This window comes from Hemiscyllium ocellatum, chromosome 17 (genome assembly GCF_020745735.1).
Source record: "Hemiscyllium ocellatum isolate sHemOce1 chromosome 17, sHemOce1.pat.X.cur, whole genome shotgun sequence".
Classification (NCBI taxonomy): domain Eukaryota; kingdom Metazoa; phylum Chordata; class Chondrichthyes; order Orectolobiformes; family Hemiscylliidae; genus Hemiscyllium; species Hemiscyllium ocellatum.
Window position 1 is genome coordinate 52,928,416 of NC_083417.1, and position 13,747 is coordinate 52,942,162.

The 13,747-nt window shown below is 40.0% G+C and overlaps 1 protein-coding gene and 1 non-coding gene across 3 annotated transcripts in view; both read left to right on the plus strand.

The window, feature by feature from the left end:
* Positions 1 to 13,747, plus strand: part of carmil2 (capping protein regulator and myosin 1 linker 2) — a 179,959-nt gene that overhangs the window by 87,761 nt on the left and 78,451 nt on the right. For both annotated transcript variants that reach the window (XM_060837741.1, XM_060837740.1), the window contains exons 14-19: positions 1,926 to 2,003; positions 5,692 to 5,768; positions 7,746 to 7,850; positions 9,048 to 9,117; positions 12,980 to 13,061; positions 13,140 to 13,236. In XM_060837741.1, the coding sequence (XP_060693724.1) occupies positions 1,926 to 2,003; positions 5,692 to 5,768; positions 7,746 to 7,850; positions 9,048 to 9,117; positions 12,980 to 13,061; positions 13,140 to 13,236 (509 nt within the window). The remainder of the gene's footprint in view (positions 1 to 1,925; positions 2,004 to 5,691; positions 5,769 to 7,745; positions 7,851 to 9,047; positions 9,118 to 12,979; positions 13,062 to 13,139; positions 13,237 to 13,747) is intronic.
* LOC132824085 (U2 spliceosomal RNA) lies at positions 9,504 to 9,695 on the plus strand. The gene has a single exon (XR_009645632.1). It is a non-coding gene; the product is annotated as a U2 spliceosomal RNA (small nuclear RNA).

Sequence of the window (13,747 nt, forward strand, 5' to 3'; positions counted from 1 at the left end):
AGAGTTAGTTTCAATTAATCATGGAAAGGAAAATACATCAAAGTACCATATACAAGCTAGTTATTTTTAAGTAGAATTGTTGTCATACAGCACGGAAACAGACCCTTCAATCCAACTACTCCATGCTGACCAAGTTTCCCGAACAAAAGTATTCCCACTTGCCTGCATTTGGCCCATAGCTCTCTGAACCTTTCCTATTCAGGTCCTTATCCAAATTCTTTTACATGTTGTAATCGTACATGTACCGACCACATTGTCTGGCTTTTCATTCCATACATGAACCTGTGTGTAAAGGTTGCTCCGCGTGTGTTTTTTAAAATTTTTCTCCTCTTGCCTTAAAATTATGCTCTCTAGTTTTGAACTCCCCCACCCTAGGGAAGAGGCCTTTGTTTAGTAAGGGGATCAAGGGTTACAGGGAGAATGCAGGAGAATAGGGCTGAGAAACATATCAGCCATGATTGAATGGAGTGACTCGATGAGCTGAACGGCCTAATTCTGCTCCTGTGTCTTATGACCTAAATACATGGCTGACTCCCTGTACTTCTTAGAGACAAAATGGAAGCATTTTTGTAAGTGGATTTCTTTACTTTCATTGTCACAGCAGAGAGCAGTTATTCTTTCAGTAATAATGTCTGCAGATGTTAATATATTATAAGAGGATTTTCAATAACTAGTTTTGAAAAATATTGGCAGAGATAGTGTTGTAACATTTGGGTCACATTAAATGACAAGTATCACAACCTGCTTTGTAGATTCAAGGTGACCTCTCAACTTCTGTGAGCTCTTGCTCAGTTGAGTTTTCAACAATCCTGTGAAATTTAAAAAAACACTGACTACTGTTATAGTATTAACCCTATAACTATACTCAGTAAACCATGGTCTTGTTACAAATACTTTGGCCTTGCCTTGGATTATGATCTGTTGTCAACCACAAGTTATTTGTCAGTGTATGTCTTTTTAACCACAAGCTTTATTGTGACCCAAAATAATACAAGCTCAACCAGCCTCAGCATATCAAATGATTTTAATTTGCTGTTTGAGGGGAACTCACACATGGGTTATGGTCAACATTCTTGCAACTATCAAATAATGAAACGCAAGGAAATACAAGCTAGAATTAACCCTTCAAACGCTTACTTCATTTTGATGTATCCCCATACAACATCTATTATTTTTCACTCCCCAAAATGTAGCCCCCACACTGACATTCAACATTTGGTTAAAATGCCTCCCACAATTGGCAGCTGGGACATTTGGGTATTTAGGTTTAAATCAAATTTTTAAGGCTTTGTAACAATCACATGTATCTTCTAATTATTTGTAATTTATATAAATGATTTGAATGAAAATAGCAGATGATACCAAAATTTATGGTATAGTGGACGGTGAAAAAAGGTTGGCTAAGATTTGAAAAAGATCTTGATCAATTGGGTCAATGGGCAAAGGAATGGCAGACATAGTTTAATTGGATAAATGTAAGGTATTGCATTATGGTTTGACAGTCCTGAAAACTCAAAGCAGGCAAATCTACCTCTGGATAGATATTTGCCTGCTTTGTATTTGCATGACTGTCAAACCTGGCATCTATTTTTTTGGTATATCCAATGTGACAAAAGCATTAGGAAAACCTCAAAGTTGGTATTTCAATGGCCCAGACACATCTTTGTATAGCAATTGTACTGGCTGGCAGTATTTTCCAATATACCAAGAGGACCCATTTGATGAGTAAGTCAACCGTTTACAAGAATGCTATTTTAATCTCTATTTCGGAATAAAAACAAAAAAATGCAAGAATTGAATATTGTTTCATACTTAAATATTCAACCTTATGATTGAATATTTATCACTTAAACATATATAATGATTTGACCATAAGAAATTCAGACAAAATATTTACAAAAATAACTTCTTTCTTTTTGTGCCAGATATTTTATAATTTCATTTCCCATCCGAATGCCCTGACTCATCTGGATCTGGCAGGTACTGATTGTGCTCTGGATTCTGTAAGTACCACAGTTTTTGGTATTCTTAAAAGACTAACATTCTCTAACATTATCTCCCTCTAGGAAGGCAGGAATAATATCTGTTACTTTAAGTTCTTTTGCAGTTTTAGTCTTATTTCTGCAGCAGATAGCTGGAAAACACAACACAACATACTTTTTTTTCTAATACGAATGGTATCATTGTTTTTTCAAAAGATTTTTTACCTCAGCATGAAACAAGGGAAATATGTGGATTTGTTAATTGTTGTGTTAGCATTGATGTTACAATAGGATAATGAGACAGTCTTTCACAGTACATATGCAATTTTATCTTTTATTGACCTCCTCTTTATTCCCACCCCCACTGTCGTCAACAGTACCATCTTTCAGGTGTGTTATTAATTGGACGTTCCATCTGCCCCCTCAGTAGAATATAAAAATCCCATGTTTTGAAGAAGAGCAAGAGATTTAACCCTTGTCCTGATCAATCAGTTCAATCCTTAAATCAGTACAAAAATATATTATTTAATTATTATCGCCTTCCTGCTTCTGGGAGATGGCTATGGGCAAATTAGACACTGTGTTTCCTCCATTACAACAAAAAATATTTCATGAGCTGTAGTATATTTTGTGACATCTAACAGTCACGCAAGTGAAGTGTTTCATTCTGTGCCTACGTTATCAGGAGGGTAATTTGCACTTTGATCTTCAGTAAAGTTGTTCCATCAATGTGCCAGATAGGAGGCTTACAACTCTGACCTGGGGACAGCCCTGTCCCAATACCCCAAACAGCAAAATCTAGATTCAGAACTTTGTACTCACCTGCCCCTTGACAGTGTCAGAAAAAAAACCTACTTCTGTGGTCATTTATTACATTACTATTGGTGGGATCTTTTTGTGCATAAATTGACACATTGCTTTGTCCCAAAATGCAACTGTGATTCACTTCATAATGCTTGTAAAGTTCCTTGGAACATCATAGGTGATGAAAGATGCAAATTTATTTCTCACCGATTTCTTTGTCAAAGTGTATATAGTCACCAACAGATGGCACTGTTGTATCACTGTCAAACCTCTCTGTAGGCTGACATACCTGCCATTTACTTTAAAATGATTCTGTGATAACATAAACAGATCTAGCAACTCAAGATTGGACATACATGAGGTGTTGTGGGCCATCAGCAAGCTAAATTGTACTGGAGCCTCATGGCCTGACATATCCCCTACTTTACCATTACCATCAAGCCAAGGGATCAGTCCTGGTTTAATTAAGAATACAGGAAGGTAAGCCAGGAGCACCATCAAGCATACCTAAAAATGAGGTGTCATCCTGTTGAAGCTACAAAACCAGTTTGACAAACAGTAAGTGATAAGAGGCTAAGCAATTCCACAATAAATGGGTCAGATCTAAGCTCTGCAGTCCTGCCACATCCGGTAGTGAATGGTGGAGGATATTTAAGTAAGTAATTTGAGGAAGAGTATCCACAAATATCCCTATCATCAATGGGGAGCCTAGCAAATCACTGCAGAACGTAAGGCTGAAGCATGTGCAACAAACTTCAGCCAGAAATGCTGAGTGGATAATCCACCTTGCCCTTCTCCAGAGGTCCCTAACATCACAGACAATATTCCAGCAATAGTATTAAACGCTTCATTCCAAAACTTGATAGCCTCTAGCCAAACTGTTCGAGTACAGCACTATCATTCACCCAACAATGTGGAAAATTGCCCAGATATGTCCTCTGTGCATTCAACGAGATCATGACTGGCCTGATAATTTTCAACTCTACCTTCCGGTCTTTTCCCCCATAATTCCCTTGCTGATTAAAAATCTGTGAATCTCAACCTTGTATATATTTGAAGACACATCTTTGATAGCACGTTATAGTAAAGAATTACAAATTTACTACTCTCCGAAAGAAGAACTTCCTTCTCATTTCTGTATTAGAACCACCCTTTTTCCTGAGATTCTACTGTCTGGTCTTAGAGCCTCCCACAAAGCGATACAACTTTTCTGCATCTACCCTGCCAAGTTCCCCTAAGAATCTTGTCGATTTCAATATGCTTGCTATTCGTTCTTCTAACATCCAGTGAGTACACAACGAACCTACTCAACCTCTCCCCAGTCACTCTATAGCCAGGTTCAGCCTAGTGAACATTCTCTGCATTATCTCCAAAAACAGTCTGTCTTTCCTTAGATAAGTGTCCCAAAACTGTTCACAGTATTCCATCTGTGGTCTGAATGCCCTGTCTCGGTTTAGAAAGCATCCGTATTTTTGTAGTCAATTCTCTTTGAAATAAAGGCTAATATTCCATTTGCCTTCTCTATTACTGTTGAGCTTTACACTAGTGTTTTAAGATTTATGCCCAAGGACTACCTAAACCCTCCGCTGTAAGTTTCTGGGAGTCTTTTCTCTATTTAAATAACGTTCAGCTCCTCTAATCTTCCTGCCAAAATGCATAGCCTCATATTTTCCAGCAATCCATTCTGTCAGCCAAGTTTTTGCCCATTTGCTTAACCTGTCTATATCCCTCTGTACAGTCTTTGTCATCCTCACAATTTGCCTCCCCACTTATTTTTGGCTGTAGTATATGTAGGTTCCTTAGGATAATGTTTCAGTCTGACCATCTTCAGCTGGCTAATCAATGACCTTGCTTCCATCATAAAGTCAGATGTGGAAATAATCGCTAATGATTGCACAATATTCAGCACCATTTGCAATTGCTTAGATGCTGAAGGAATCCATGTCCAAATACTGCAAAACCAGGAAAATATTCAGTTATGAGGCTGGCAAGTGGCAAGTAACATTTGTGCCACTTAAGTGCCATGCAATGACCATCTCCAACAAGAAAGGATTTAGCCATCGCCCTTTCACATTCAATAATAGAATAAAGCTACTATCGATATTCTGAGGTTACTATTGACTACAAACTGAATTGAATTAGCCATATAAGTATCTTGCCACAAGATCAGTCAAAGACGAGCAGTCTTGCAGCAAGTAACTCACTTTCTGACTCCCTAAAACCTGCCCATCATCTACAGGGCACAAGTCAGGAGTATGATGGAATACTCCTCATTTACTTGGATGAATGCAGCTCCAAGAATGTTCAAGAAGCTTGATACCATCCAGGTCAGAACAGCCTCCTTGATTGGCATCACATCCACAAATATTGACTTCCTTCATCATTGATGCTCAGTAGTAGCTGTATGTGCCATTTAGAAGATGCACTGCCAAAATTCACCAACGCTCCTACATTGGTAGTTGTCATGGGTTCAAAAGAGACTATCAAAGAGGAAATGGCTAGAATATACATGTGGACACCTATACATTGTCTCCCTTCCCCCTTACCCCAGCCCCCCACCAAGCCATTCACTATCGCGACTTGGAAATATATTGCCATTCTTTCATTGTTGCTGGGTCAAAATCCTGGAATTCCCTCCCAAAGGGCCGGTTTACTGATAACAATTGGACTGCAGTAGTTCAAGAAGTCAGCTCACCATCACCATCACCTCAAGGGCAACCAGAGGTGGGCTATATTTACTGGCCCAGCCAACAATGCCAACATCCTATGAAAGAATTTTTAAAATTAGAAATTGAGGTTTTCATAAGGTTCTATAAAAGGCTTTTACGTAATGGTAAAGTATGTCTGTAGCTTTTTTAAAATTCTGGTGTTCCATTGCTGATTTTCTGTATTCCTTTTTGTTCAGCTTTTTGGAGCATTGAATCGTGGATGTTGTGCACATCTGACCTCTCTAATCCTCGATCGAAATGTATTTTCCCACAAGTAAGAAGCTGTTGATGTCAAATGATTTAAATTCTTTAGCTGCTGTTTGATTGCTCTATAAGGTGATTCACTTAAAATAGAACTGACTGCTGGCAGGAGCACAACCCCCAAAATCAGTCAATTTCACATGACCTTGATCGACTTGAATATCTTCAGTGAATTTGAGATTACGATAAACAAACTATGGGTGGCTGCCAGTTAACCTTTGATTATCAGGCATTTCTGTGAAATTATAACTGTAAAATTGAGGAGAACTCACTTATAATTCTTGACAGAATAGTGAATCTGTAGAATTCTTCACTACAGAGAGCTATCAAGGCTGTCGTTAAGTTATTCAAAGCTGAGTTAGATAGAATTCTAATTCTAAGGAAGGTAATGGCCTCGTGGTATTATCGCAGGACTATTAATCCAGAGACCCAAGTAATATTCTGGTGATCTGGGTTCAAATCCCCTCCCCCACCCATGGCAGATGATGGAGTTTGAATTCAACAAAAATCTGGAATGAAGAGTCTAACGATGGCCATGAATCCATTGTTGATTTTCAAGAAAAATCCACTTGGTTCACTGATATGCTTTCGGGAAGGAAATCTGCCATCCTTACCTGGTCTGGCCAACTTGTGACTCCAGCCCCACAGCAATCTAGTTGACCCAGTTAGGGACGGGCAATAAACACTGGCCCATGAATGAATAAAAACATCAAAGTTTGTGGGAATAAGGAAGGAAGGTGAAGTTGAAGATTATCAGATCAGCCATGATCTCATTGAATGGTGGAGCAGCTTTGTTGGGCTGAATGGCTTGCTTCTACATCATGTGGTCTAAACACTACAATAATTGAAAGCACCCTGTGTAATAGAACCAAATGTATTATTCCACCCTGTAAATATGCAATTGGAATGATTCTTGTCCTCTCATTATTTCCACTTTTTTTTTTCTAATGTCAGGCCTGAGGTCATTTAGATTATACGTCCTATTAAACTCAGTTTGAATGAATAAATGACAGTCAGTCAGTTTCTCACAAGGTTCACCTCCCAAACTGTGCATTTAGTTCTGGCCTTGAGATCAGAACCATGAAACAAAGTGAATTACAGAAATGCATTTTAAAATGACTCTATTGCCTATTGTATGGGCATCACTTGTGAATCTTAACTCATTGGCCTATCATTTGAGGACTTGGATTTGTAGCTTGTGGTTTTTGGGATGGTTCTTGGTATATAAGAATTCATAGAAGAAAAAGAAAAAGGTGTGTTAAATTGGAAAACCAACAGAAGTTGACATGAGAAAAGCTCAAACTAACCCTAACAAATAATTACCTGGAGAATGCAAAAGAGTGTTAACTGTAGGCAAGTTGTGTATGTGATCATTTTTTTGAGAAGCTGTCACTGAATTCTGCCTCAGTTTAAGAGCCTATTTTATTGGGGTAGATTTTTCACTTAAGTAAAAGGTGAGGTCTGCAGATGCTGGAGATCAAAGCTGAAAATATGTTGCTGGTTAAAGCGCAGCAGGTCAGGCAGCATCCAAGGAACAGGAAATTCGACGTTTCGGGCAAAAGCCCTTCATCAGGAAGGGCCCCTGATGAAGGGCTTTTGCCCGAAACGTCGAATTTCCTGTTCCTTAGATTTTTCACTTGCCAATTAGCCATCAGACTTGTTGCAAACTGCTCAATTTGCAGATGTATTGATTTCTTTCGTGGATGTTTATTCAATTGGATGTAAATATGCAATTGGAATGATTCTTGTCCTCTCATTATTTCCACTTTTTTTTCTAATGTCAGGCCTGAGGTCATTTAGATTATACATCTTATTAAACCTCAGTTTGAATGAATAAGTGACAGTCAGTCACTTTCTCACAAGGTTCACCTCCCAAACTGTGATGTTTAATCATTAAATATCTGATGACAAGTTTGAAAATCTCCCAGATTCTTTGATGTAACATGTTCAATATTGATTCTAGTTGAGTGCAAAGCCTTCTCTCTCACAGGAAATCTCGGGAAGTCCCCCCTTCATTGAAGCAGTTCTTCAGTAACTGTTTATCATTAAAGTGCATTACACTGTCTGGTATCAAGCTACCACTGGAAGCAGTAAGGTACTGTATGTTTTATTGATCAGTAAAACTTTTGAAATGTGACACTGTAATTCCAAGACATTCTAAAAGCAGTAATTAATTTTACATTGACTGACTGGGGCGGAGGAACTGCTGAATTCTGACATCTGGGCTGGCAGTGGCTTTCTTTCTAAACTAGAGAGACAGCAGGAAGGTAGAGAACAATGGTTTGAGAGAGTTCAGAAAACAACGACCTCCTCTTCCTCCCAACAATTCTCCTTCCCCTTTTTTCCATTAGTACCTTCCTTTATCCCCTTGCTTTGCATCCCTCACCCAGCTTGTCCACAATACCGTCCAGTACTCCGTGTCTCCCCAGCATACTCCACACTGCACAGCATCCCTCCCTTACTAAACATCCACCCCTCCACTCAACTCCTCATCTTCTAGCCATTTACTGTATTTTAACAATATGTTATCTAATGCTGAATTCTCCTGCCAGAAGATCAATTTCTCTCTCTATTTTTAATGCCTCTATTAGATTACAACAATAATTAAACTCAAGCTAATCAGGCTCTTGCAACCTTGATATGTATTTAAAAAGTGTGACTCCTATTCTCCCAGCATCACAATAATAGGAGCAGAGAAAATTAGATAAACAGCAAAAAATTCATCAAGCCCATCTCATGCTATGGGATTGTTTCTGAAAATGATCATTGCCCCACCCAGTGCAATCTTGAGAAAGCAAAAGGGTGGCACTGTGGCACAGTGGTTAGCACTGCTGCCTCACAGCGCCAGAGACCCAGGTTCAATTCCCGCATTGGGCAACTGTCGGTGTGGAGTTTGCACATTCTTCCCGAGTCTGTTTGGTGCTCCGGTTTCCTCCCACAGTTCAAAGATGTGCAGGTTAGGTGAATTGGCCATGCTAAATTGTCCATAGTGTTAGGTGAAGGGGTAAATGTAGGGGAATGGATCTGGGTGGGTTGCTCTTCGGAGGGTCGGTGTGGACTTGTTGGGCTGAAGGGCCTGTTTCCACATTGTAAGTAATCTAATCTAATCAAAAAAAATGAGGCCAGATTTCATGACAAACTGTAAAATTACAGTACGACTGCCAAAGACAGTCAAACAAATTCCGTGAGACATAATAACACTCTGCTTTTTCCTCAGACAGTTCTTTGATTGAATTTGTATGATATTTACTGGCAAGTTGTTTTGCTAAAAGCCTTTTATTGTACTCCACAGAGCCATTCTTCAGGGTCTGGCCTGTAACACTCACATCTGTGATGTACATCTGAATCTCAGCAACTGTGAGGTAATGAGTAAAAAGCTGTGCCCTCAGATTAGGATCTTGTATTTCTTGTGGAGATTTGATCTAACCATTTTCTTTTTTGTGTAGAAAGTTTTTTTTCCTCATTTTACCCCATAAGGCCATAAACATGGAGACACCCTAGCCAACCCTTGTAATATTTATTATTGATTCATTGAGTTTGCACTTTTTTCAATGCATAAATTCGCAAGTAGAAAATCAGGCGCATTGACAGAAACAATAGCATAAAGTCATGAAATGTTTGCCCTGTCAAGTATGAAAGTATATTGTTTGGAACCAGGTGGACCTTGTTGATTATGAGGTCATTGATTGGGGTTGTTAACCTGAGCCAATCAGGAAAGCCCTGTTTGACCAATATAAACAGGAGATTTATCACTTCTCGGCCTTTAGGCTTGGAATATATATAGTTTCTGTTCTTATCAGTTTAATCGCTGATATCTCCCGAAGGTGGGAGTGTTTGTATTAAATGGATTTTTGGAGCAGGGAGATGGCTTAAGGGCTTGCTCTGTCCTCTCCAGGTATCAGCGTGGTATTGCAGTGTTTCCAGGAATGGTGCACCCAATGCCTACCCCAAAAAAAATATAAACAGGAGATTCTGCGTATACACACACTTTCCCATCCCCATCCCCACCCCCACCCCCACCCCCACCCCCACTCCCACTCCCACCCCCACCAACTCCAGGGAATGAGTAAGCACTACCACTGTTAGGTGGTAGTGTGGGAGTTTATATTTAAAAAAAGATTAGTCTCCTCAGTTCAAGTGACTGACAAAATAAACAGATTTAGTAAATCCACACTTCAGGGGATTGATTCCAAGCTGGCTGACCACAGCCAGTGTACTATGCACAAGTAAATAAAGGATGACTTCGTGACGGGATACTAGCCTCTGTGCAGTTAATTCAATGGAGCTGAGAATGGAATGTTGCTATGGGGAGCAAGGGTGATTGTCCCATAAAGGTTGCCACCAGATACTGGCCGGACTTCATCAGAGTCATCCAGGGGTTTCCAAGATGAAGATACTCGTGAGAAGCTATGTCTAGTGGCTAGGTTAGATGCCAACATAGCTGCGTTGGTGGGACAGTGCCCAGATTTTCATGGGCTCAATGTTCCTGGTCATTCTGGGCACCCCATTCAAAGTAGTTGGATGTGCACAAAGTTTGTTTGGCAAACTCAGGGATGATGATTGAAAAGCTGCGGGCATCGCTTGCACTACACAGACTCCCAGAAATGTTGGCCACTGACAGTGGGATGTCATTTACCAGCAGGGAATTTGAATATTTCCTGAAATCAAATGGCATTCGGCGCATAAGGATAGCTACATACCATCCATCATCCAATGGTCTGGTGGAAGTGGGGTTCAAACATTGAAAGCAGGCTTAAAGAAGCAGCCTACAGCTGCCAAATTCTTGTCAATATAATTAACCTATGTATATCCCTTTGAAGACTCTGTTTTCCTCATAACTGTCCTACCTATCAGCACATCTTGCTAAAATCAAACCAAACCAAGAGACAAACTGTCCTGATTCCTTGTTCGATTATAAAACCACCCCACAACAACAGGGATAGCTCGAGCAGAGTTGCTGATAGGGAGAAGACTCCACACCAGATTAAACCTGATATTTCCAGACCTGGAGGAAGGGTGAAATGGCAGCAGGAATGCCAATGCCAGTCACTCACCTTCTCTAAGTGAATGAAACAGTTTAATTCAGGGGACGAAGTTTGTGTTGGAACTATGGACGATACTGCTCCTTTAGCAAGGTTATGTTGGTCTTGGTTTTTTTTTCAAAAGAGGTTGTAAAGGCAGAGGTTCCGATATGTCTGGAAATAGCTTGTAAATCTTTCTTATAAAACACTTTTACAATGAAAGGGGAGTGGCCAATTCTCCCAGTTCAGGGTTCGGCTTGATTCTAGCAAGATGTGCTGATAGGTAGGACAGTTATGAGGAAAACACAGAGCCTTCAAAGGGATATACATAGATTAATTATATTGACAAGAATTTGGCAGCTGATGCATAATGTAAGAAAAAAGTGTGTCCACTTTGGGAAAGAAAAGCAGAATATTGTTACAGAGATTGCAAAATGCTGTGATACAGGTATGTGGGTGTCCTAACGATTACAAGAAATCAGCAAGCAGGTAGAGCAGATAATTAGGAAGGCAAATGGAATGTTGGCCTTCATTACAAAGGGTTGAAGTATAAATGTAGAGGCATCTTTAAAAAAAGCTATGCAAGGCACTGGCAAGATTGCACCGAGAGTATTGCCTGCCACGTTGGTCTCCTTACTTGTATTTGAGGCAGTTCAATAAACATTGATGAGGCTTCCTGGGATGAAGAGGCTCTCTTGGGTTTGACCAAGTTGGGCTTGTATTCATTGGAATTTAAAAGGAAGTGAGGTGATCTTTTGAAACTTACAACATTCTATAAGGGGATTTGATGAGTGGATGCTGCAAGAACATATCCCATTATGGAGCATCAAAACTTAGGGGACAATGTTTCAAAATTCACATTTAAGTTGGAAGAGGAGGTTGAGGAAGAATTTCTACGATATCTTTACAATTCTTGGCCCTCGAGCAGTGGAGACTTAGTGAGAAATCATACGACATCAGGTTATAGTGCAACAGGCTTATTTGAAATCGTAAGCTTTCGTAGTCCCTTTGTCAGGTCTAGTGAGAGGGAAGCACACAGAACACAGAATTTATGAGCAGAGAGATCAAGGGCAAAGAGATCAAAAGATCATGTAAATGGTGTGAGAGCAGCGTCAAATAATAATTCTCTGCAGGTGATCAAGAATGTTAGACGGTGTGAGTAAAGTGTCAATAGCTGAATAGTAACTGAAGGGATGACCAATTAAATGTGACAGAGAGAGAATTACAAAAAATTAAAAATAAGGTGGTGCTGGGGACAAACCAAATGACTGGAATAACATGGAACAAAAACAGAAGCCACAGGAAAAGCCCAGAAGGATCTGTGAAGAAAATCCAGAGGAAGGATCACAGGAAAAAGAAATGTTAACTCTGAGTTTTCTTCACAGATGCCAGCACACTCGCTAAGCACCCTTGGCAGCCTTTGCCTCTGATCCTGATTTACAGCGTCTGCAATTCTTTTGGTTTTTATTTGACTAGAATAACATAGTAGTTTAAGAGTCACATGCCAAGGGTCTAACCAAAATAATAAGTAATTCAGAAATGTATAATTAAGGTAGAGAGGTCATAACAATTTATCAAGGTGATGGTGTCAAAACAGTACAGTAAGAAAGATTTTACAGATACAGGAGTGTGGTGGGGTCACATGTAACGCGACATAAACCCGGGATCATGGTTGTAGGTGTGGAACTTGGCTATCGGTTTCTGCTCAGCGATTCTACATTGTTGTGTATCTTGAAGGCGGCTTTGGAGGATGCTTACCCGAAGATCAGAAGCTGAATGTCCTTGACTGCTGAAGTGCTCCCTGACTGGGAAGGAACATTCCTGTGTGGCGATTGTTACGCGGTGTCTATTCCACATTCTCATTTCATAGTTATTTTGTTCTTGCCTGTCTCTTCAGTAGATTTTTGGGCTGCAGTTTTTTACCAACAGATTGACCAGTTCAAATCTTTTCATGTACAGCCACCACTGAAATTAGTGAGAATGTCCCAAAGAGGAAGGGAATCACCAGATTTCAATCCCTTCCTGTGGGGATAAATGTTTCCCAGCTATTAACTGCGTCCTATCACCTTAGTGGGGACAGTTTTCAGCTCTCATCTCCATTGGGCACTACAAATCTGTACAGAAAATACAGCTTGAAATCTGTTGACACAATGAAATGCTTGCAGTATTTGAACACAAACTGTTCCTTTTGCTTCTCTTGTAGTTAAGATCAGCTGGTGCGCAGGTGATCCAGGACCATATTATTGATGCTAGTGCCATCAGTAGCCTGGACTTGTCAGACAATGGTAGGTGACTCTCCATAGCAGTAACTTGACTAGGACAAAGGGATGATAGAGTTTAATTTATCTTTTTGTCATTTGCAGGGTTTGACTCTGACATGGTGACACTGGTTTTATCTATCGGAAGAAGCAAATCAATTCGACATGTAGCACTTGGCAAGAACTTCAACATTAAATCAAAGTAAGTTGATGACAGGTGAAACATTTACTGAAGTAAATTCTGTAGATGCTTAAATCTGAATTATTGAAAGAAATACTAGAAATACCTTGTAGTTCTGGCAGAATCTGAATGGAGAGAAATAACGTTAGCAAGCAGGATTTTCACCAGCCCCTCAGTTGGCAGGATGAGGTTCATGAATACTAGGAGCTGTGTCCAGATGGCTCACTGACATGATTCTGCCATTAAGGAAGATCCACAGTGCTTAATCGCTTGCTGACCAGAGTGATTTGGCACATTTAGCAAGCTGAAGGCCCAAGTGAGAGCCATCCACCGAAGCATCTGGCATTTTTGCCAACAAAGAGACAATTGTTCAGCTGTAAGGTGACATAACCAGCTACGTGAGGCAGTCTCCTGGAAAAGTGAAAGCTAGTGGAGGCAGAAACTCCAAGCCGCAAGGAAGTGTCCACCAATAGTAGCAGTAGCCTCCCTCTGCTGCTTTAATGCTAGCACCAGAAAGGGTTTCCTTACCAAC